Raw genomic sequence first — 22083 nt, 5'->3', positions numbered from 1 at the left:
TTTTGTATATTTATTGTAAAGAGTATTTTGAGATGGTTTATCATCTTATTTTATTTTATTTTATTTTTACTTGGAAATACTGTTATGTCAATTTTGAATTTCCCCCTAGGGGAATCAATAAAATTACCCTATACCCTATACCATTTAATATAATACACCACCATCACCTCAATAATAAATATAAAGTAGAATTATCACCTTCTTGACAATGTCAGCAAAAACTGAAAATGTATTTAAACTTCATAAATGTAGAATTTAAAGCAGAGCTGTTGTATTGGATTGAATTAGATTGCACAGGTTTAGGCCTACCTAATAAAGAGGCCAGTGAGTGTATATACTGAATAAACAGCTCACATGATACCATTTTTCTTGTTGACAAACTAAAATATACACAGAAACAGAGATTCCTGTATTATTTTTAATTGTTTTATTCATGTATTTTTTAACTAATTATACAAACTGCGCTTCAGCAAGCAACCACAATAATAAAAAAACATTGAAATATGGCATGTGTACATTAGGCTAATAGCTATACAAGAGACCCACACTTTAAGTCGAGTTTATCTGTAGAGCACAGTACCATTCAGAAGTATTTCTCAGTGCTTTACATAGTGTTAAAACAGTACAAATCTGGTTAGGACATAGATACAGGCAAACTTTATACACACACACACACACACACACACACACACACACACACACACACACACACACATAGACAAACGCAAACACACATGTACGCACACGGGCCTAGTTAAAAGCTAATGTGATCCTTATTTTTATACGCTAAAATAATTTGTAATTCTAATTTTATTGTGATTCCAATAAAATTATATCCAAAAAATATGTGTAATAGGGTTGTATTGAAACATGAGCCAGGGACAGTCTACTAACAACCTACTAACTCACAAAATGGTTTGGGCTATTTCACAGTATGGAAGCTGACTGCCATTCATTTAATTAATTGTATATGTTATCAGTCATGAACTGCTCCTTTTGTTTGTGCGGACTATTACGCTTCAGCACCTATTTCTACGAATTTGTTTTCAAAGACAAATTGGCAGAAAAAAACTATCTTGAAAGAGTAGAGTGCTGTTGAGCAGGAGAAATTACAAAACCACCAGGAATAATTAGTTATGCAGGAACATCACATGCATGCGGATAATTAGAAGTGGCAATAATCTTCAAGTAAAGCACTACTTGTGCTGGAGTGGAGTTAAACCATGGACATGGAGCAGCTGTGGCGATCCGGCCTTAGATGATCTAGTCCTTCTCTGCCCCCCTTACTCGTGTATAACCTCCTGCAGGGCTTGTTTGACACCTGTCCACTAGGTGCAATTAGTGTTGTGCTGTGCGCACCTGTCTCATCAGCTGCCTCTGCAGCTTCATCTTAATAAGCCTCCCGGTAACCTCCTGAAGGCCCCTTTCATGCAGCAGCCGGATTTTTACATTTGTCATTGTAAGGATACTTATAATTTCAAACGTGTAGTCTGTGAAATATTCCCTTTGTTTATCTCAGTCTTTACAATCGGGTAGGCCTGTTTCTTCCTCGTCGGTCACGCATTTATCTTGTGAACTGGCTCTGTGGTAAATTTGCTGCCTAATATAGCTGGATTGGACCAAAAATCTCAGACGCATATAATAAAGAAAATAATGAACCAGCAAGATTTTTTAAAAATATTTTATGAAATTGTAATATAAATAATGCGGAGCTGGATGTAATATCTCTCTTAATGGTTGCTCATAAAGTGCAGGGATTGTCAGTTTGAGAGTAGAAAATATCTTCACAAGTGATAGGAGGAGACACACATTTGTGGGCTGTCTCTGACAAATGAAGCACACCCATAGCTCTTCACCTTATATATGAGGGAAGTGAAGAGGGTGGGGTTTTTTTTCAACAGCGGCTAAGGAGACGCATCTATTCTTTTGCGACCTATAGCGCAACTTTTTTCTTATCAGAAAAGATGGAGACGAAAGAGAGTTCTGTGCAACAGGTAATGCTTGTTTTACTGCAACTTCTGTACAGATGTTTAATGTAATGACCACATTTACATTTTATAATATGATTTCATTATTCAAGTGTAAGATAATTGAAAGAAAGTTGTTCAAAGCGTTGCGTTTCTGTCAGTGCAGGATCAGCAGGTTTAACCAGCTCACTGACCCTACCATGTAGCTAAATGATCCAATGTTGCTTTAGAAATTGAGTCTAAATGAATTTCCCCAATTTTTCTTCAGATGGATCCAAACCCTCCCGACAAGGATGCGCTGTAAGTTAAATTAAAATGCAGTTATTTTTGTAATTGGATTTGTTATGTCATGTGTATGTGTGCATGTCTTTCAGTAACTGGAATATAATGCTAATAATAACCAGGCATGATTTTTTTTTCAAACAGAATCCCATAGAGATATCATTATAAATTAACTTCAACTTTATGTATATAATCCTTACAATTTAGACCAACTGTGATGAAATACTCAATGTAATGTACATACATACATACACACTAGAGGTCAGTAAAGATATTTTCGTGTTTCCCTCATCAAAAAATGCATACAAATAGTTTAACCCTCCTTCTGCACACTCAGCTCCCCAATATGTTGCACATCTTATCCAGCTTAACATGAGTCTTGGTAAAAATACTGAAGTTATCTGTGCAAGTAAATTTAAGACTTAGTTTAACCTGGTAATACAGGGCTTTACATAAGAATATGAAGGAAATCCTGAAGTTTTCCAGAGTGACCTATGTCTGAGATGTGTACTCTCAAATACTTTTTGATGCCAGATGTTCATGTGGAAGCCAAACAATAATTTGCCATTGTTTCCTCCAGACTACCTCAATTGGATTTAGAGACTGCATTGAAGGAATGCTCCTCGTCCCTCGAGCTTTTTCTGAACAATAGGTTCGCTGATGCATTGGCTCTTCTAAAACCCTGGTAAATCACTGACTCTCTCAACGATCTCCAGATTTTATGTACACACTGCAGGTTTTTCACTGTTAGTTAGAGGAATATGATTTATTTTTTTAAATATTCTTTTATTACTTTATCACTTGATATCTGAATTAGTTTAAAAAGAAATCCTTGCATTTGTCCCCTTCAGGAAGAGTCAGAGCATGTACCATGCAATGGGATACAGCAGCATTTTGGTGATGCAGGCAGGCATGACTTTTGACCCAAAGGACATGGACGCTGCCATGACATCACTGAGAGAATCCTTACAGACATGCCAGAGGTATGATTAGCAAAGTGTGACGTGTACAGTCTAGTTTCCTTTTTTATATTAACAATTCAACATTGGGACAACATGTTGTACATTTCTGGGTTAGAAAATTGTGGGTATACAGATAAATTCATTGGTTAACATGTTGACTGTTGTTGACTCTATACTGTGTGTTCCTTAACTTAGATTTAGAAAGAAAACTGGAATAATGGAGACTCTATCTAACCTGTTGTATAGACAACCAGCTGGTGGCCTGACAGAAGGTGAGTAATCTCTCACTATGTGCTGATTGTACATTGTGTTGACATACAGAAAACTCAAAGGAATCTGAATAGTTAATTGGATAATGATGTAGTTAATTGGATAATGATGTACTTGCACCTATCAACTTGAAATGACCAGAATTTAGAGATGGGTTATAGCACAAAGAAAAAGTAAAGTTAGCCCTGTACACATACATTTTTATAAATGTGCAGAGATTTTATACCACTTCTCTTTCCTTTTATTACTAATGTCCTATTTGGCTAAGTGGAATGGCATCCTATATGTTTCAATGCAAACTTTAACATCTGTTTTGTGGATGTTGGACTACCCTGGTTACTCCATTACAAACTGTTTTTAATGGGATGAAATTAATGATTATCTTCATCATTTAATCTGCACATTATTTTCTCAATTAATTCTACAATCTATGAATTTGTTTTAAAAATTCTTACAGGCAACACTGGTGTCTTCAATTTATTTGTTTTGTCCAACCAACAGTCCAAAACGTCAACATTCAATTTATTGGCATATGACAAACCAGAAAAAGCTGAAACCAATAAAAGTTTAGTATTATGGCCTCAAAAATGATTGGTTATCACAAATTGCTGATTACTTTTCTGTTGACTAACGTATTGATTAATTGTTGAAACTCAGCTATTCAAGTTCACAATTACATTAAGAGAATATTCAATTAGGTGCTGCCTACAATAAATGTCAATATGTAGGGCAAATACTTGTTTAACAATATGGCTCCTTCATCTATTTCTTGTATAACTAATTATGATTTTTCACCAAATATGTAATTTAATTCGCCTCCACAGAAGAGATGCATGCAGAGCTGTGCTACGCTGAGGTTCTGCTGCAGAAAGCAGCTCTCACATTCTTAGATGAGAGTATAATCGGCTTCATCAAAGGAGGGATGAGAATCCGGAACAGTTATCAGATTTACAAGTAAGAGGCTTACAAGGGACTTCTGTTGGGGAAATAATACATTTATAGGTCAATGAGAATGCACATTTAAGTTTTCTTTTTTTAATGGTATGTTGTTTTTTCCATCAGGGAATGCCAGGCCATGGCAAATGTCACAAATGAGGTGGATATGCTGAGGAGCACAAATATTCATTTCAGGGGCGGTGTCAACATGGGCATTGGATCATTTAATCTGGTGAGAGCTTACACAGTAGGGGAAAAAATTATACCAGATCTAAAAGCTATGTAAGCTATTTCAAATAGAAATGTAAGCCCTGTTTCGTAAAAGGTTGTATAAATATTAACTCATCAACTGGCTACTTTTTAATTTTTAAAAAAATGTTATCAGATGCTGTCTCTGCTTCCATCCAGAGTCCTCAGACTGATGGAGTTTTTGGGTTTCTCAGGAGACCAGGTGAGTGCAATCAGTCTTCATGCAAAAAAAATTTGAGCCCATGTCCAGTTTCAGTAAAACTTATAATGTACTTAACGTGTTTGGTACTGGTGCACAATGTGAAATAATTGGCCAATTACTCCGCAGGAGCTGGGTTTGTCAGAGTTGAGAGAGGGAGCAGCCGGTAACAGCCTGCGATCTATCCTCAGCACTTTGACACTGCTGATGTTTCATCTCTACATTTCTGTGATTCTCGGTAAGAACAATATTGTCAGGAAGCTGCAAATTTTCCCCCAAATTCAAAGATCTGTCTTTTTTTTATTTGCAATAAAATATTTTCTTACCATTTTGGGATTTGTAATGGCCAGAATCTTATTCTTTTCTGACCTATCTCCTGATTTGTCTCCTCAAGGTACTGGGGAAGGAAACATCACTGAGTCTGAAGCCCTGCTTGCCCCTTACATTGAAAAGTTCCCTAATGTAAGCTGAGTGTTTTTTTACTGTATGAATTACTTGAATCAATGATTTAAAAACTTTTTTTTATTGATTCTTAGTGAGGATGTCCCCAGTTTCCCTTTGTGAGATGAATTGCTTTTGAATTAATTTGTTTGCATATTGTCCACAGGGAGCGCTCATTCTTTTCTACACTGCTAGAATTGCTTTGCTCAAAGGAAACTTCACATTTGTAAGTACTGCCGCTGTGTAACTGAAAGCTCAATTTTGTTTGTTTGAAAAGAGAAAAAAAAAAAGCAATCTCAGCTCATTTGGTAGCTTTCAGTAGTGATAAACTGAAAGCTTGTCGGTTTTTCTCCAGGCCCAGGAGAAGTTCCTGGCATGTATTGATGCACAGGAAGAGTGGTGTCAGATTCACCACCTGTGTTACTGGGAGCTGATGTGGGCCTATTCTTTCGAACAAAACTGGAGGGAGGCGTATCGTTATGCTGACCGGCTCTGCAAGGAAAGCAAGTGGTCCCAGGTAACTAACTAGCCATGCCATCAAATTTCTGAGATATATATATATGAAGCTGTTTGGTTTTTTTTCACCTCTTTTGACAAGCTGATTTCTCTTTTCTTGTAGGCAGTCTATGTATTCCAGAAAGCCGCCATCTTGAGCATGCTCTCAGAGGAAGAAGTAAAACAACTGGGAGAAAATGTGGTGGAATTATTCAGGTGTGCTAGGGAGACAACAACAAAAAAATGTATCCGTAAAAACAATAACAAAATGTATCAATCTATTAACTGTGGAACATGTGGTTTGCAGGCAGGTAGACGGTCTCAGACTGAGGATTGCTGGGAAGTCGATTCCAACAGAGAAGTTTGCAGCAAAGAAGGCACAGCGATACTCTTCCTCTAACCCTGTGAAACTAGTTGTCCCTGCTTTGGTGAGGAAAATGATATTACAATGATATTTTCAACGAAACACGTGTGTTTAAAGCCATTTTTAAAGAATAGTATTCATCTTTTTTTTTTTTGTTACAGGAAATGATGTATGTGTGGAACGGCTTCACAATAGTTGGCAAAAGACCCGAGCTGACTGAAAGCATCTTGAGCACCTTAGAGAAAGCAGAGGAGCAGCTAAAAGATGATCCAAGTGAGAGGAACAGAATAACTTTAATTATGTTTAGGGTTTTATTTTTTTTGTTACCAAATGTAACTTACAGTTTGTTGTGTCATGCGTAGATCCATCAGAGTATCACCTGGATGACCAGTGTGTTGTCCAGCTGCTGAAGGGCTTGTGTCTCAGACATTTGGGGCGCCTGGTCCAGGCTGAGCTCTGCTTCAATCAAGTTATTTCCAGGTGAGTCAACATCATACCATGAATCACTTAACACCTCCTAACAGAGTAGGAGTTATAAGCTTTATTTGCTATAGAATTTGTATTTTATTAAATCTGTTACAGTAATAGCTACAGCTATCGCAATTGAAATATCTTCTGTTCTTTTTAAATAGTCAAATGAATGCACTATAAAAAAAAAAAAAATACTGTTGAGCTAGTGTTTTTTACATCATAGCATCAATCTAGGGGCTCTTGTAAGTATTCTCTTTATAGTATTTGGTCCAATAACTTACAAAACCAGTTACTTTATTTCAAATTCAGAAAAACAGTCAGTATGTATGATTACCTGACCACAAAGAACAGTACAGTTTGGTCTTTGTTTGGGCACGTAGTATCTCCCATCGGTCGAGCCATGTAATGATTAATACATGTGAAATACTCAATACTTATATATATGTGGAAAATATTGGCCTTGGTAACTAACTTTGGCTGCCCCTCTGGATTTTTACTTATTCATCAATTTTAAGGTCAGCTATTGCATTTATATTTGGATTGATCTTAATTTGCAAACTAAACCATATTTCCACATTTCTCAAATAATGGCTGTCAATCAACCTGGAGTATGACTTAAAATGTACTATACATGACACACTGAACTTATTTCTTTCAAATACTGCATATTTGTCACATTGCTTCACATTTTTAAATCTATACACAAATGTGTGATAATCTATACAAAAAAAAGTTAACCAAGTTACCAAATTAATTTGTTTTTATGGGAGTGTCTCACCAATTTGTGTATGTATTTGAATTGTATAAACTGACAGGATGAGTGGTTGAGAATATGGGACTTTTACATTACTACGACTACTATATTTTTGGGACCTAAAATAGATTGATTTCTGCTACAGTCATTGTGAATCGTTGAACCCATTAAGGTGACTTTCTTTTCTTCATTTTTTTTTTTTTTAGTGAAAATTATATTAAGTATGATGACTACCTGGTGCCATATACCATGTATGAGCTGGGCCTGTTGCACAAACAGAAAGGCAACATTGAGAAGGCCATTGCCGTTATTGAAGATGCCAAGTAAGTGTTTTGATCCAATTCAGAGTCCTTACAGTTACAGCTGGTTCCACATGATGTGAAATGTTTGCTTCTGGATGATGTGCCTCAAAATCAAACAATAAATGCAAAAGGCCCAGATAAAAATGACTACCCAAAAGCAAAGTTTGGTTCCAATTTTAATGAACATGTACAATGCTGTGTTGTGAGGCAGTTGTACTCAAAAGTCCCGCTTTAACAAAAAAAAAAAAGGGGGTTACGAAAAGAAGAGAAATCTGCGTATTTGCTTTCTTGCCAACTTAATGACAAGATCAGTTCCACTTCTGCCTGCATTAAAGCTCAAAAATATTCTTAACAGCACCTCCCTAAAGATTTTATTTCCTGCAGTTATTGTATAAAAACTATTTCATCACTAGGAGGCTCCCTGAAGGGAAGATGAGATGATGTGCTAAAGTGGAACTGAATGCACCCACACATGCAAGAGGCGACTTTTTGGTTATAGTGCTATCTTGCTACCATATTTGTAAAAAAAAGAGCTAACGATTGACTTTTTTCATTTGTAGGATGAACTTCAAAGACTACAGCATGGAGTCAAGGCTACACTTCCGTATCCATGCAGCGCTCAACACCATGGGCTCCTTTGCAGCCAAACTTCCACCTTCACGTACGCCTGCTTAAAAGACCCAATGGCAGGAGGCTAAAATGTAAAAAAACAGAGGGGATGAATTGTCTCCCAAACCCATCAGCTGCCTTTATCCCTGTGACTGTACTTGAAATCCTTGATAATAGTTTTATTCTTACAAATAGGGTTTAAAACGGCAAGAAGAGTGATGTAGCTGCTGTTAATTAAAAAAAAAAAAAAAAAATCGGTCTGTAAAATTGTCCATTGAATTTGGTTATTGAAATGGTATTTTCATCCTGCCCAGCATCCATCACTGTCAGGTAATGAGAATATGCAAGTACAAGGCATATGCAATGATACTGTGGACACTGTGGGTACTGTGTCTGTTTGGATGCACAACAACCACACAAAGTAAAATTACAGAAAAAATTTAACCAAAACCGACATGTCTTAGTCATATTACTGTTTTAACTAATGTCAATGACTTTAATATATCTCTTTTATTAGAATCAATCAAAATGACTGTCATATAGGGTCTAGGCATGGCTCTCTATCACTATAAAACTTAGACAAAATCCAGTGCTTTGTGCCCCTGGTACACCATAAAATATTTTATACTACGAATGTATTATTCATATGATTATATTTAAATAAACTGTTATAATTTACATAATGTACAGTATACTTAATATATGTATCAATTTTATTCCATACTTTTGGATTACTGTCTACATGTACTTCTAGGCCTATCCACTGTACTGTGTATGTGCTCGTGCGCTTGATTACATGCACATACATGTGTGAAGGCATGTGTAAGCTACCTATATAAATGTGTTTTAAGACCAATAAATATTGTTAATTTTGACTTGAATCTTTATACATTTGTTTTAATCTGTGTGAAAAATGGCTAAATATGAATTATTATCTTTAATGCCCCTTTTTTCTCATTTATTTTTCCATTTATCATTTTCTTTACTTTCAACTTGTTTGAAAATGATGAGTGGTTTGAAGAGTGGAAGGTTAAGGGGCAGAGAAACGTTATGGACAGCAGGGGGAGCCTGACTCCACAATAATTAAAACTGTCACAGATGATACAGACTGATATGGTGCATAGATAGTTTACCCATACTCTTGTCTTTCACTGCAGAGACCCTGGCTTGGTTAATTGAGTATATAATGAACATGAACATATCCCAGCATGTTCGTGTATGGGAGGGGCAGAGGCTTATCATTTTAGCCCATTCACTATAGTGACCTGTGGCTGGAGGTTAAACTTGTTTCACACGATTTGTCAGAGTGAAACTGAGATGTTTGATAAACGAAGTCCATTTGAAAGTTTTCAGTAAAAAAGCTTAGGCTATATGTTGAATGATTTTTTGTTGCTTTGCATGTTTTTGATGTGCACAACGCCTTCTTTTGCCATTTTCAGTCAAGGCCATTTAAATCAATTGACACTACCGCTCAAAGCTAAACAACCTGTCTGAGAAGTTACTGAATACATATATTGCTGTTTTTCATTATTTGAAAACAATATTTTTTATATTTTGTAAATAAATCATGATGCAACTTGTTTGGAGCATGCATATCTTTATTTTATATTTCCAAAATCTACATGGACTAATGAATACATTTTCAAATGAGAGATAAATCTTGATTTATAAGAAATGATCTTCCTTAAACATCATGTAAGTATCCATGAAAAACAGCTGAATTTAGATTTTGGTGGGTTAATGGGTACACTTACCCTAACAGCTGAAAACATTTGTCAGAAAATTAGAAAAGTCATCAAATATGATAAGTTACATTACTTTGATTAAGTAATTGAAATAGTAACATTACGTATTACATTTTAAATAGGGTAACCAGTAATCTGTAACCAATTACATATCCAAAGTAACCTTTCCCAACCCTATATATACACACTACAGTATATCCTATGCAATTGGGGACAAAAGGTGTGTCCCCAATAGGGAAAAAGCTGATTTTTGGGTCAGTGGTTAAGGTTAGGGTTAGGGTAGATCTCCAGGAAATGCATAAATCTATGTAATGTCCCCAAAAGTGGCCATGGCCTGTTATTGTTGTGTGTTGTGAATGTCAGTCAGGTTGTACCATGTTGGGCAGCAAGATATGCCCTGTCTCCTTCTCCACGAGGTATTTTTCATTTTTGGGATGTCATTAAGCTCTTACTAAAAAAATGTAAAAAAGACATCAGAGTGGAACTGCTGCTGTCAGTGCTGGTGACCACGTGGTGTGTGTGTGTGTATGTGTGCGTGTGTGTGTGTGTGTGTGTGTGTGTGTGTGTGTGTGTGTGTGTGTGTGTGTGTATTGGGTGATCAGCTGACCCTGCCGGGGGAGGAAGAGGAAAGAAGATGGAAGGGAACAGAGACGAAGCAGAAAAATGTATCAATATAGCGTTAAAAGCCATCGAAGCCGGAGATAAAGAGAAAGCGGTGAAATTTCTCAATAAAGCGGAGAAGCTGTTCCCGACCGTCAGAGCCAAAGGTACCAGCTTATTATCCGGAGCTAGCTCACCTAGCGGAGTTGTCAGCGGAGCTAACAGTTGTTAGCATCAGTCGCGGTTTAAGCTCACAGTGTGTCACCTGTTGACTATTGTATAACGATTACCAATATTAGTATGATAACTGGGTGAAGTGAAGGTGGTCTTAAGCAGGTAAAACCTAGTAAGAGACACATCCGAGTAAGCTAAGTTGTAGCTAGGCCTAGCGTCATGTTAGCTAACACAACTTGCGCTTTGCTCTTCTTGAATGAATGTCTTTTTTGTAAATTGAGGTTCTAAATGACGTAAGTGATTAAGTGTGAACCTGTCATTGTGAATAGCAGTCAGTGAAGTAATGTACATTATACAGTAAACCAACAACCACTACAGTCACACAGGCTAGCTAACTTCACATCCCTTTAAATACTCTAACATCCTTCACCGCTCATTATAATGTCTCAGAGATAACCATCGTCTACTGTATTTTTACTTTCACCTTAAGAAATGTCTTGCTGGCTTGGTTATTAATGCTGTTACTTAAAAAAATAAATATATATATATATATGTATATCGTATGTTGTTAGGGATGTCTGTGAAGGCAGAGCAGGCAAGTGAAGCCCGCAGAGATGTAGGGCGACGTGTTCATGTTGTCCAGGCCACACAGCCTTACAGCCAATCCTTTAATTGAATGATTTACCTGAGGGGAGCCTTAAAGTATAGGCTAATCCTGGAGCCACAACTGTCTGCGAGTAGACAGTGAGCAGGTAGTGTTAAGTAAGGACGGGATAGACTGAAGTGTTGTGGATATTATACTCTGTAATGTATTTCAGGTGTATGAGTAAAGATAGGCGTTCTTAATTTTACACGTATGTTTCAAAACAATAGTCAGGTGCCCATGTGAACTTTGAAATATGTTTTCTTGCCATAATCAATCGCACTTAATGTAAGTGATGTGGGCCAGAAATTACAAGCTAACTTCTGTGCATATCTAAAAGTTTATCTGAAGCTAATTTTTAAGCTTCAGCTGCTCAAATTAGTCGAATCAAGTAGATATCTTTCAACATTACAGTATTTTTTAAATGCCAAGTTCTCTCTTTTGATTTTATTTGATTTGATGCTATAAGAAGGTTATACATGTAGCAAATGCCTACTTGATACAACTAAATCATATAAGCCTCATGATGAACTTTTAACCCTCCAGGTGTCTTCCCGTCGACCACACATCTTTTTTCCTCCTGGTTAAAAATTGACCTGGTGTGTTTTGGCTGTTTGGCAGTTTCATTCCAACTCATCACCACAGCTTTTACAATTGTTTATGGTCAATAGGCCTCATTTAAAGGAACTACACTTCATTTTTGACACCTGGTCGAAATTGACCTGAGGACAACAGGAGGGTTAAATGTGGAAAATGTGTTAACTCTTAAGCACATTTGAGAGTGAGTGAGGTAAACCTCTTTCGGTGTTCATTTGGGCATGTGACTGTTGTTTTAAGACAGACTTGATAAACTATTCTTTAAGTTGAACGTAGTTGACAGCTGCAGTTGGTAAAATTTAATTTGTCAGTCTAAATGAAAGCTAGTGTCTGTGTCCCTCTTCTGTATTATTTTTTATTTTGACATTGTTGTGTATAGTATAAAGAGCATTAATTACCCAAGCAGCCCACAGGAGGTTGTGGTTAGATGAAGAAGATCACATATATGGCAACCAGTTTGCAGGGAACAAAATCAAATTCTACATATCTGTTTTTGTCTTTTGTGTAAATCCTAAAGTAATTTTAAATCATTTTATTAACAGGCACATGCAGACTGGACTGTAGGATGTCCAGTGAAATGTGAAGTGACAAGCATCACAAGGCTGTGCAGAACAACTAAAATATGTAGTATAAAAATGCAGCACACAGAAAGCATAAACAGTTTGCTTGTAGCTATTTTTATCATTGCAGATTCCCTAATAACACAGACTGACGTCATTACAGTGAAATAACCTCTTCGACAGGTGTAATTATTGGGTTTGATGCTGCCACGAGAGCAAAAGACTACAGATTTCTTTTTAATGTGATAATCAAATTTTGCATGTCTACCTTTGTGTTGGTCATCAGGACATCTGTGTGCCTGTTTTTCTCCAGCCTGTGTCAGTGTCCTTTGTCCAGAGTTCAAATTCAATCCATATAGATGAAAGAAAAAGGAATGATGTAACTTAATGCATACAAGTAAAACTTACTTAATATGTATTTTAATTATTCAAAAATTATCCTAGTTTGATTGATTGACATACATTTAATATTTTTGATATAGCCAAAAAAAAAGAAGAAATTTGAGCCTTTGAGTCAGGAAATAAAGAAGCAATGAAAACAATAACCTTATATGACCGCCTTTACAACCATAGCTTCTTAAAGACAGTGACTCTCACAATCTGTTTTCCTCGTGGCAACTTAGATCACAGCAGACACGTGGAGGTTGTGACTGTAACACTGATTATATCAAGATCGTATTTGTCGAACTGTCTTTGAGTTACCTGGCATCTTTAATCTGGTTAATCACTTAACCTGGGAGTTTCCATTCAGCTGTGAATGATCTCACATTAAAACAGGGAAGATTATAATAAGTTGTCAGTGTAATAATATATCATAATGTGGCATCAAAGGGAGTGTATTTGATATAATATTTAACTATAGATCACTGTTTTAAATTAGCTTCTTGCAGCTGCAATAATGCACTATTTTGTACTTGAAAAGCTACAAAGCAGAACCATAGGAATACTAAAATACTAAAATAACGATACACTGCTGACTTTATAGACACGTTAAGCAGCCTAGAGCACATTAGAAAAGAAGGATTATGGTTGTGCAAGAGGGAATAGTTGTGTGCTTCAGGTTCATGAGAAGGAAGTGTAAATGAATAATGCATCGATAAGCAATACTGAACATTATGAAAAGCATCTGTGCTGCCAAAGCTGCTACGGTTACTGGAGTGTCTGAGTCTGTATTTTTAATCACTGACCGTATTTTCTACACAGATTGTGATCTTGAAATTTGAATTTAAGACGACTGTAGGAACACTGCAAATAGAAAAAAAAAATCTAGGAACATTTCAAGTGTTGTTTTTTTTTAATGAATTGAAAGTCATCGCTACCTGGCGTATTTTGTATTTATACAATCCTCATTCGTTATGGCTGCAGGCATGAAATAGTTCAGTAATGTACATTTTAAAAGTTACTGGCAAAGAATTGTTGTGAAGTTAATATTCAACAATAGTTTTATTGATCATTTACAACTTTGTAATGGTCAACTATCAAACTGCTGGTAGGGAGTTTGCAACTAGATACAACATTTAGCGATATTATCTGTGATATTTTAAACTGGGTCTGAAAACAAAACGTTTAGTTTACAACCTTTTTATAATTCATTTTAAGTCTTTGAGTTAGGTGGTGGGACATTCAGCTTTTCCTAAGTTTCAACAAGGTTCTCTGTCCTTGGCTGTGCAGCATATAGTAGGTCAGCATGGTGAGTTACCCTGACAGTAAGTGAGCGGCCATCATGACAGTGCAGTGCTACGTTTTTATCCAGAGTTAAGTTGTTAATCCACTGAGCTCACTTCATTGGCATTCACTAGAAGTGCCCCTACTATACACTCATATTGTGTTGCTTTACATGAGGTTGATGCTTGATTTGCTACACAGTGTAGTCTCTATAACACAAAACATGTCAGTGATTTGAAAGTAAATTAAATTTGTCATGTGTACTACTGGAGGAGAGATGATAAACGCATAAAGAGATGTTTTGCTTCTGGCTTCAGTCTCTATACGTTGTGTTCAGACTGGCTCACTGAAGATGAAGTTGCCGTCCGATCTCTGTGCACCAGTACATTCACCTGGAGCTGGTCCGTAGTGCTCAGTTTTACAGGACTCTGCTTGCTTCTTGATTAGATCTGTTTACAAGTCATGTCTTCTTCTACTGTGGCTTCTCAAGCTTCCCCATTAAAGATGATCGAAGCCAGATGTAAAAGGCACTTATTAGTTCTTCATTTGGCTCTGTACACACATACCGAATAAACTGAAAATCGATTATGCTGGGCGCTCTCCTGGCTCAAATTAAACCTTATTTTTCTTTTATGCACTAAGCTTAAAGGTCTATTTAAAGAATTTGGCACTGCTCCAGCAGGGCTTTGTTGGTTAAAATCTGTTTTGGACTAAGTGAAAATGTTTGATCTTTTTTTTTGAGCTTTTTATTGTTCAGAGTAAAGCTGTGCTGTATAAATGTATTATAGAATTTAGGGCATTGAATCATGATCTTAAAATCCAGAAACGTGTATTCGTTAAAAACCGTACATTAAAATAGTTTGATCCATACATTTTAGGGATGCAGATTATTTATATATAAATAATATAAACCAACAGCATGGCATTATTGAGGGCTCACTTTCTGCTATCAGTTCGTACCTGTAAGCAGATCAGTCACTAATGGGCATTTTGGAATAGTTCGTAGCAGATTTACATTATAACATTAGATTATTTTAGATATTCAGTGGCTATTTGAGTGCTCTTCAAGCCTTTTGAACTTAATGTTAAAGCTTTTTTGTGTATAATGTTCAGACAATTCTCACTTGAAGGAATGGAAGTTGTTAAAACTGTGTACATTTACACCACTGGACAGGTAATCATTTGTCTTTTTTGTTTATCTTTTAACTCTGTCTTTTTTCAGGTTTGTTGGATGCATTAACAAAAAATGGGAGCTCAGCGGGGAATGGCGCTTATCGTAGGAGACCAGCAGACGGCTCACAAAGCAACGGTGCCCAGCCAGAAAGGGAAAGCCGGGAGTCTGGAGGAAGTGACTCTTCGAAAGGCTTCACCAAAGACCAGGTCGAAGGTGTGCAAAGGTGAGAGTTACACTGTAATGTTTTTCCACCGATTGGTAATGAAATGCATCTCTCTTCAGTTTACCATTTTGGTGTCTTCCTACAATTTGTCACGTGAGCGCAGCACTGTTTCTGTCATACATGAGTAGACCTTTATAGTTTCTGCAGTGTTGTGCACACAGCTATTACTATAGGAACCTATTGAGCTTGGTGTCTTTCCCATTAGGGGAGGAGGGGAGACAGTGAGAGATGTTTAGCATTGTGAGCTAGAAACCAGGTAACCAGCACATGCTCTAATTTTAGACCACAATATAGGAGAGAATAAAGGTAGGCACTCTGTTCCTTTTATCTACAGTATGTACCATCAAATCATAGAAATGGTGGAAGATGCAGAAGGTAGCTATAAAGTTCATTTAGAGGTTAAGCATGCTGCTGGTTGTTTTGCAATCCAGGCCGTGTATTACAATCCAACGTAGGCATTCACTCTCTCCCATGCTGTCTTGATACTAAACCCTTTGAGGAAACTTCAGTGTGTAAAAATTGCATCATGTCTTCTGAGAAAAAGGTTGCTTGTGTACTTTATGTCTCAAGTTAGACCTTCTCAGTGGGCTTACTGCAGTCATAAAACTCAACAATAGTTCAATATTATCGACTTTCATTGTATCACAACTTTCAATGTGTCATGTTATAGTTATAAAAACTAAATATGATTCCAATGTAATTGCAATTTAAAAACTAACTAAAAATCTGTCATTTGATTTTTGTTTTAAACGTGATATTTTAATTTCATGCAGTCTATTACATCAATTTAATTGAGCATCAGTTTGATTATGCTGTGATTTTTCATGAATTTGCTATTATGTGATTTTAAAATCACAAAATAACTTAAGCAATTCAGCCCAGCGATAACGACTGGTTTAATCCTCTGCACTGAATGCAATTAAGAAACATGCAGGCTTGATCTCCTTTTGATGGTTTCAAAGATATTGTTTTCATTTCTTTGAAAAAATACTGGCATGGTGTGCAGAGCTTTATTTTTTTTTCAGTGTATAGAGTCAAATTAGTCAAACCGCAGGGGATGTAAAGACACCTGCTGTGGCATCAAAAGCTTGGTAAAGTTATGAAGCTGTTTTTCTCGTCTTGTTTTTCCCTTGTGCTTGAATGTCAATCTATGCATGAAAGTGTTGTTCAGAAGGTGGAAGGGGTAGAAACCCTAAAGACAAACTCTAAGAAAGACTACAGTCATGATGTATTGACATGATATATTCCTGCTTCTAAAATATAATCCACAGTTATTTTTCACTTTGTCTCTCTCTCTCTTTTTTAGGATAAAGCGGTGTAAAGACTATTATGAAGTGCTCGGTGTCAACAAAGAAGCCAATGATGATGAGCTCAAGAAAGCATACAGAAAACTAGCACTTAAGTTCCATCCGGATAAAAACCACGCACCTGGAGCGACAGAGGCCTTTAAAAGTAAACCTACTCTATTGAAATTCTTCACTGATCTTTTCTAAGCAAACTGAAATGTAGCCTGGGTGTGATATACAAATACTGTATGTAATATCTAGGCTTTGAATTTTAATATCTTTAAAAAAAAGTGATTTTGTCGAGTGGTTTCACCTCAATTTTCCTTCTTTCTTTTATACCTCAACTGTATTTTTTCTTCCAGAGATCGGTAACGCATACGCAGTGCTGAGCAACGCAGACAAACGACGACAATATGACCTGACAGGAGGGGTGGAGCCAAGCCCCCCGGGTCACACACCTGGAGGAGGCTTTGACTTCCACAGGGGCTTCGAGGCCGACATCACTCCAGAGGACCTCTTTAACATGTTCTTTGGAGGCGGCTTCCCATCCTGTAAGTGTATCACTCTTCATTTTACTGTTTTTCTAGGTCATATTTTCTTCCTGTGCTAAATGTTTTGTATTTTATTACTGTAGTATTTAAATTCAGTAATTGATTGATCTTCCCTTTTTAACTTTGAAGGAGTTTATTTAACTATTCATTTTGTGCAAAAACAATGGCATTATATTTAACAGACTAAATATATTTAACAGAGGTATTCAAATACAAGTCTTAGAGGTCCACTTAAATATCCACGGCATCTAAGGTCCAGTAAGAGTACATGACATAATATAACATTACTTTTACATTAGTTCATTAGTAGAAAAAACAGCATTTGTGTATTGAGGGAAGCAATGTGTTCAGTCCTTAAACTTTAAAATAAAAGGTGTCAAGGCCAAGCGGAGACACTGGTGTAAGTGTTCATTAATGAGTTTTTCGCTGCATTTCTTCTTTTTTGATTTTACAGTCATTCATCCAGTTTGGTTTTGTGGTTTTTGAGATAGCTTTGTTCTAAACAGGCATGCTTGGTGTTGTAGCAGCATTTTGTATTTCCACTATTCCTAATGGCATCTGTTTCATTGTTAATCTAGCACAATGGTTTTGTACTTCCTGTGGGCAAAATCTACAGAGAAATACACGTTGTATGTCTTGTCCAGTCATCTTTCAATGCCTGTTTTTCACTCTTGACCTATTTTTTTCTGGCTATTTTCTTTTTAGTCATCTGTGGTGACTAGTGGACGGCTCAGTGATGACAGCTGAGGTTTTAAATAGTTTTTTGGTCCTGGTCTGGACTGGAGTTCGACGATTAATTATATATGGAGTAAAGAGACTTTAGGTTGTAGAAACTTTGTCTTTAAATCCACTCTTTAGAGCTTATTTTGTGACTAAGAAAAACCTGTACCTCTTTGTTGAGTTATGATAGCAAACATGCAAGGAACATTTCATGTTCAAAATCAGACCAATAGATATTTGCTTCAAACGACTGGTGCGCATTCTGTTTTCAACATCCCTTAAACAACACAGGTTGGATTTGATTATATATGGTAGAGCAGGATCAACATACATGTATAGTTTTGAGTACTGATCTATTTGTACTTTGACATATTCCATAACTTTGTGTCTGACCTTAGTCATAATATTTCTCTCTCCAGCGAGCGCACACACCTTCACCAACGGCAGGGCGAGCTACAGCCATCAGACGGATAACCAACAAGAGAGAACAGAAGAAAGGGGAGATGTATGTAGATGGTTCAGATTCTGTACCTCCTTATTTCCAAAAAAAAGTATAATCATATTGCATTTGAGATGATGCACACCAACAGGAGCCACATATTTGGACTCAACAGTGTGTGTGTGTGTGTGTGTGTGTGTGTGTGTGTGTGTGTGTGTGTGTGTGTGTGTGTGTGTGTGTGTGTGTGTGTGTGTGTGTGTGTGTGTGTGTGTGTGTGTGTGTGTGTGTGTGTGTGTGTGAAACGGAGGTACTCATTATACCATTTTTGTCTCCAGGGTGGTTTCTCAATGTTTATCCAACTGATGCCCATCGTGGTCCTGATTTTAGTGTCAATACTGAGCCAGATGATGGTTTCCCCTCCACCTTACAGCCTCTACTCTAGACCGTAAGTGCACACACAGACTCACACATTTGTCAAGTATTTTTTGGTGTCCTACTTGGGATGATGTTTTCCTATCTTTATTGGGGATGACAAAAGTTGTCATTTTTACAACAATTTGTGCCTTCTTATCCCTCCCAGGTCAACAGGTCAGACCATAAAACGACAGACAGAAAACCTGCGCGTCGACTACTACGTCACTAGAGATTTCAAGTCGGAGTACAAGGGCTCAGCGCTGCAGCAGATCGAGAAAAATGTGGAGGAAGACTACGTATCTAATGTCAGAAATAACTGTTGGAAGGAGAGACAGACCAGTGAGTAACCACATTCAGCAGACATATTCACATTTTATCTTTTCAGTAGTGTTCATTACGATGAATAGTTAATACTTTTATTTAGTTCCCAAGGTTTGTTTGCCTTGATATTTGACTCCAGTGAATCATTAAGAACGTGTTAACCTTCACCTTTTGTCGCTCACATTGTTTCTCTGCTCGTTTCACCCAGAAACAGATCTGCTGTATGCTGCTAAGGTGTACAGAGACGACCGAATGCGCAAGAAAGCTGAACTCATGACCATGGATAACTGCAAGGAGCTGGACAGACTAAATAACCTATTCAGAGGCGGATGAGTTGCTTTTAGATCCTGTAAATGTATATGAATAGATGTGTATGTTGTTTTTTTTAAAGAAAGAGTCTTTACACTAGGAGCAAAAACGTACTGAAAATAATTTAGCTCTATTGTTGAAATTTTAAAATGTCCCTCCTCATATCTCCCCCCCACCCCCGCCAACTTCTCTCCTTCCTCACTTCAGTCGCCTTGTTGCATCTTAATGGACCAATCTACACACATTGTAGAAAGCCCCAGACCTTTTCTTTTTTTTACTCTGCTTTTCTTGTGTTTTCCTGTGGAAACGAGAAGGACAAGGACACTTGATTGTAAAGCCATTTGCTTCAAGAAGTGAGAACAATAGAGCTAACCTCAAAGGTATTCTGCACAATTCAAAACGCTGTCTTGAGGTCAACAAACAGCCTTCAGCATCATCTGCTTGGCATAAAACTCAAATGGGAGACTTTATAGGTTCATCTGGAGGTGCTGTCCTCTCTCCAAATCCATTTTCTTGAAGAACACAGAAGGAAAATATGGAAATAAAATCTTACCTACTCATGTCTGAGTGTGGATGAAGATCAGTGGATCATGAAGAGTTACCTGTGATTTTGCTATTAGAGAACATTTTATGTTGTCCACTCCGAAATGTGAAGTTGGTTGGGACTAAACATGGAAGGACATTGAAATGATTATACATAAAGAGTTGTACATTTTCATTTTTGAATGTTGGAAGTTTATGCAGTTATTTAAGTAACAATAGAAGAAACTGATTTTCTTCAATGCTCGCCTAATCATTTAAATAAAGTAAAATTATTACCATAAACTGGATACATTTGTTTCTCTGATTTAGATATTAAATGGTCAGTTCATCCAAATGACCAAAAAGCAAACATATTTTTCTTATTTGCAGTGATGTAGTGCAGTGATGTAGCCATGCAGATAGTTTTGGTTTTATTTGGCCAAGTTTTGTAATGCTTGGGAAATGGGGACTATTACTTAGGTCCAAAGTAGTTTGTGTGAGAATTTGACAGTGAAATTCCTGTTCAATTTGATTTTGTTAGTGCTGGGAGAACTACAAACACATATCCATTCAGCTCCGTGGCAGAAATATCAAACAGATACTTCAGATCCAGGACAAATACACAAACTCTCTGCATGGCTATAAAATCTCTTTCTTGTAATGTGGGTAAACTCCATCCAGATGTTGACTGTTGTATAGAGACAAATCATGAAATCACTATCAGATGACAACCAACTTGAAGTTATTTGAAAAGTTAAAAACCGTAAAATGAAGAAAATATGCACAATAGCAGTTATGAGAATCAACCAAAAATCCAATATTAGTACATTTATAAGAGCAGTGACATGCCTGCAGTACATATAATTATCTTTGAAACATGTTCATAGCCAATGTTCAGATCAGAATATTAATATTATTTTGTCTGGCTATTTTTTTAATCCTAACTTGTGAATCCTGTGTCTTGGCATCATCATTTTAAAAGGTGAACCACACGGGGACACTTAATATTTTTGTGAGTTGGGGTCATGGCCTGAAGCTTCCAGTCTAGGGCCAAAATGAACTGTGTGGTCCACAGTGATGAGCTCTTCTTTGTATGTGCAAGTACTACTAGCCATACAGTGTGCTCTACTGGTGTCAGAAGTACTAAGATCCAAAGTAAAAGCAGAAACATCACAGTATACACTCCAATACATGTTAGTAAACAAGTAAAGAAGTATTATTTGCTGGACTAAGTGTACCTAAAAAAAAACTTAAAAATACTAAATTATGCAGAATAGCTCCTTCCATAATGTATTTATATTATTACTTTATAATATATATATTTATATATAATATAATTACTTGGGCCTTAACATAGTTAAATGTTACAGTAGGTCAGGATGGAGGGATTTTAAGCTCTGAACATTTTGCTACTTAGTTTAATTTATAACAAATCATACATTTTAAAGTAATACTGTTTCTTTTGTATGGTCTTGACCCTTAGATTAAAAACAGCAACTACAGCTGTGGAATCAGACACAGGGAGAAGTACTGTGAAACTTACGCACTTATTTTAATCATTCAAATGGAAGCAAATGTATTTCGTTGCAGTTTCTGTTCTGAAAGAGATTGATTAATTTTGACTTCAACTGCATGCAGAGTAGAAAGATTTAAAAAAAATATTGTGCCACCGGCCCTGCTCTACAGACAAAGTATGTAGGTGAGCTGTGGAATGATGACCTACAATAAAATAAAAACTTCATAGCTGTAGAAACACATCTGTGTTATTGCTTTTTTACACACTATGTTCAGTTTTGTGTTAGATATTATATTTTGAATTTGACATCAGAGATACTATTG

General features: G+C 36.6%; 2 protein-coding genes across 2 annotated transcripts; both read left to right on the top strand.

Annotated features, from left to right (window-relative positions):
- The first annotated feature begins 3100 nt into the window (after positions 1 to 3100).
- Positions 3101 to 8367, top strand: LOC133992694 (tetratricopeptide repeat protein 39B-like). The gene is made up of 15 exons (XM_062431394.1): positions 3101 to 3232; positions 3407 to 3483; positions 4306 to 4435; positions 4544 to 4649; positions 4803 to 4868; positions 4995 to 5103; positions 5260 to 5327; positions 5473 to 5532; positions 5662 to 5823; positions 5926 to 6017; positions 6109 to 6229; positions 6327 to 6438; positions 6528 to 6645; positions 7597 to 7713; positions 8253 to 8367. The coding sequence occupies exons 1-15, from the start codon at positions 3114 to 3116 to the stop codon at positions 8365 to 8367; spliced, it is 1572 nt and encodes a 523-aa protein (XP_062287378.1). The 5' UTR covers positions 3101 to 3113.
- A 2265-nt stretch (positions 8368 to 10632) lies between these two features.
- On the top strand, positions 10633 to 20581 carry dnajb14 (DnaJ heat shock protein family (Hsp40) member B14). The gene is made up of 8 exons (XM_062431361.1): positions 10633 to 10813; positions 15508 to 15682; positions 16989 to 17134; positions 17331 to 17519; positions 18659 to 18744; positions 19014 to 19123; positions 19259 to 19431; positions 19622 to 20581. Exons 1-8 carry the CDS (start codon positions 10681 to 10683, stop codon positions 19744 to 19746), a joined length of 1137 nt encoding a protein of 378 aa, XP_062287345.1. The 5' UTR covers positions 10633 to 10680; the 3' UTR covers positions 19747 to 20581.
- The last annotated feature ends 1502 nt before the right edge of the window (positions 20582 to 22083 follow it).

Source organism: Scomber scombrus, chromosome 2 (genome assembly GCF_963691925.1).
Source record: "Scomber scombrus chromosome 2, fScoSco1.1, whole genome shotgun sequence".
Lineage (NCBI taxonomy): Eukaryota > Metazoa > Chordata > Actinopteri > Scombriformes > Scombridae > Scomber > Scomber scombrus.
Note: the sequence above shows the minus strand (reverse complement) of the source record. Positions and strands in the feature narration are given on the sequence as shown.

What these genes read in the sequence shown, in the direction of transcription:
- LOC133992694 (XM_062431394.1), top strand. Translation starts at nt 3,114, where the DNA reads ATGTACCATGCAATGGGATACAGCAGCATTTTGGTGATGCAGGCAGGC. An exon ending in ACATTGAAAAGTTCCCTAAT is followed by an intron (nt 5,328 to 5,472) that starts GTAAGCTGAGTG and finishes TATTGTCCACAG; the next exon opens with GGAGCGCTCATTCTTTTCTA. An exon ending in AGGAAAGCAAGTGGTCCCAG is followed by an intron (nt 5,824 to 5,925) that starts GTAACTAACTAG and finishes CTTTTCTTGTAG; the next exon opens with GCAGTCTATGTATTCCAGAA.
- dnajb14 (XM_062431361.1), top strand. Translation starts at nt 10,681, where the DNA reads ATGGAAGGGAACAGAGACGAAGCAGAAAAATGTATCAATATAGCGTTA. An exon ending in TGGAGGCGGCTTCCCATCCT is followed by an intron (nt 17,520 to 18,658) that starts GTAAGTGTATCA and finishes TTCTCTCTCCAG; the next exon opens with CGAGCGCACACACCTTCACC. An exon ending in GAACAGAAGAAAGGGGAGAT is followed by an intron (nt 18,745 to 19,013) that starts GTATGTAGATGG and finishes TTTTGTCTCCAG; the next exon opens with GGTGGTTTCTCAATGTTTAT.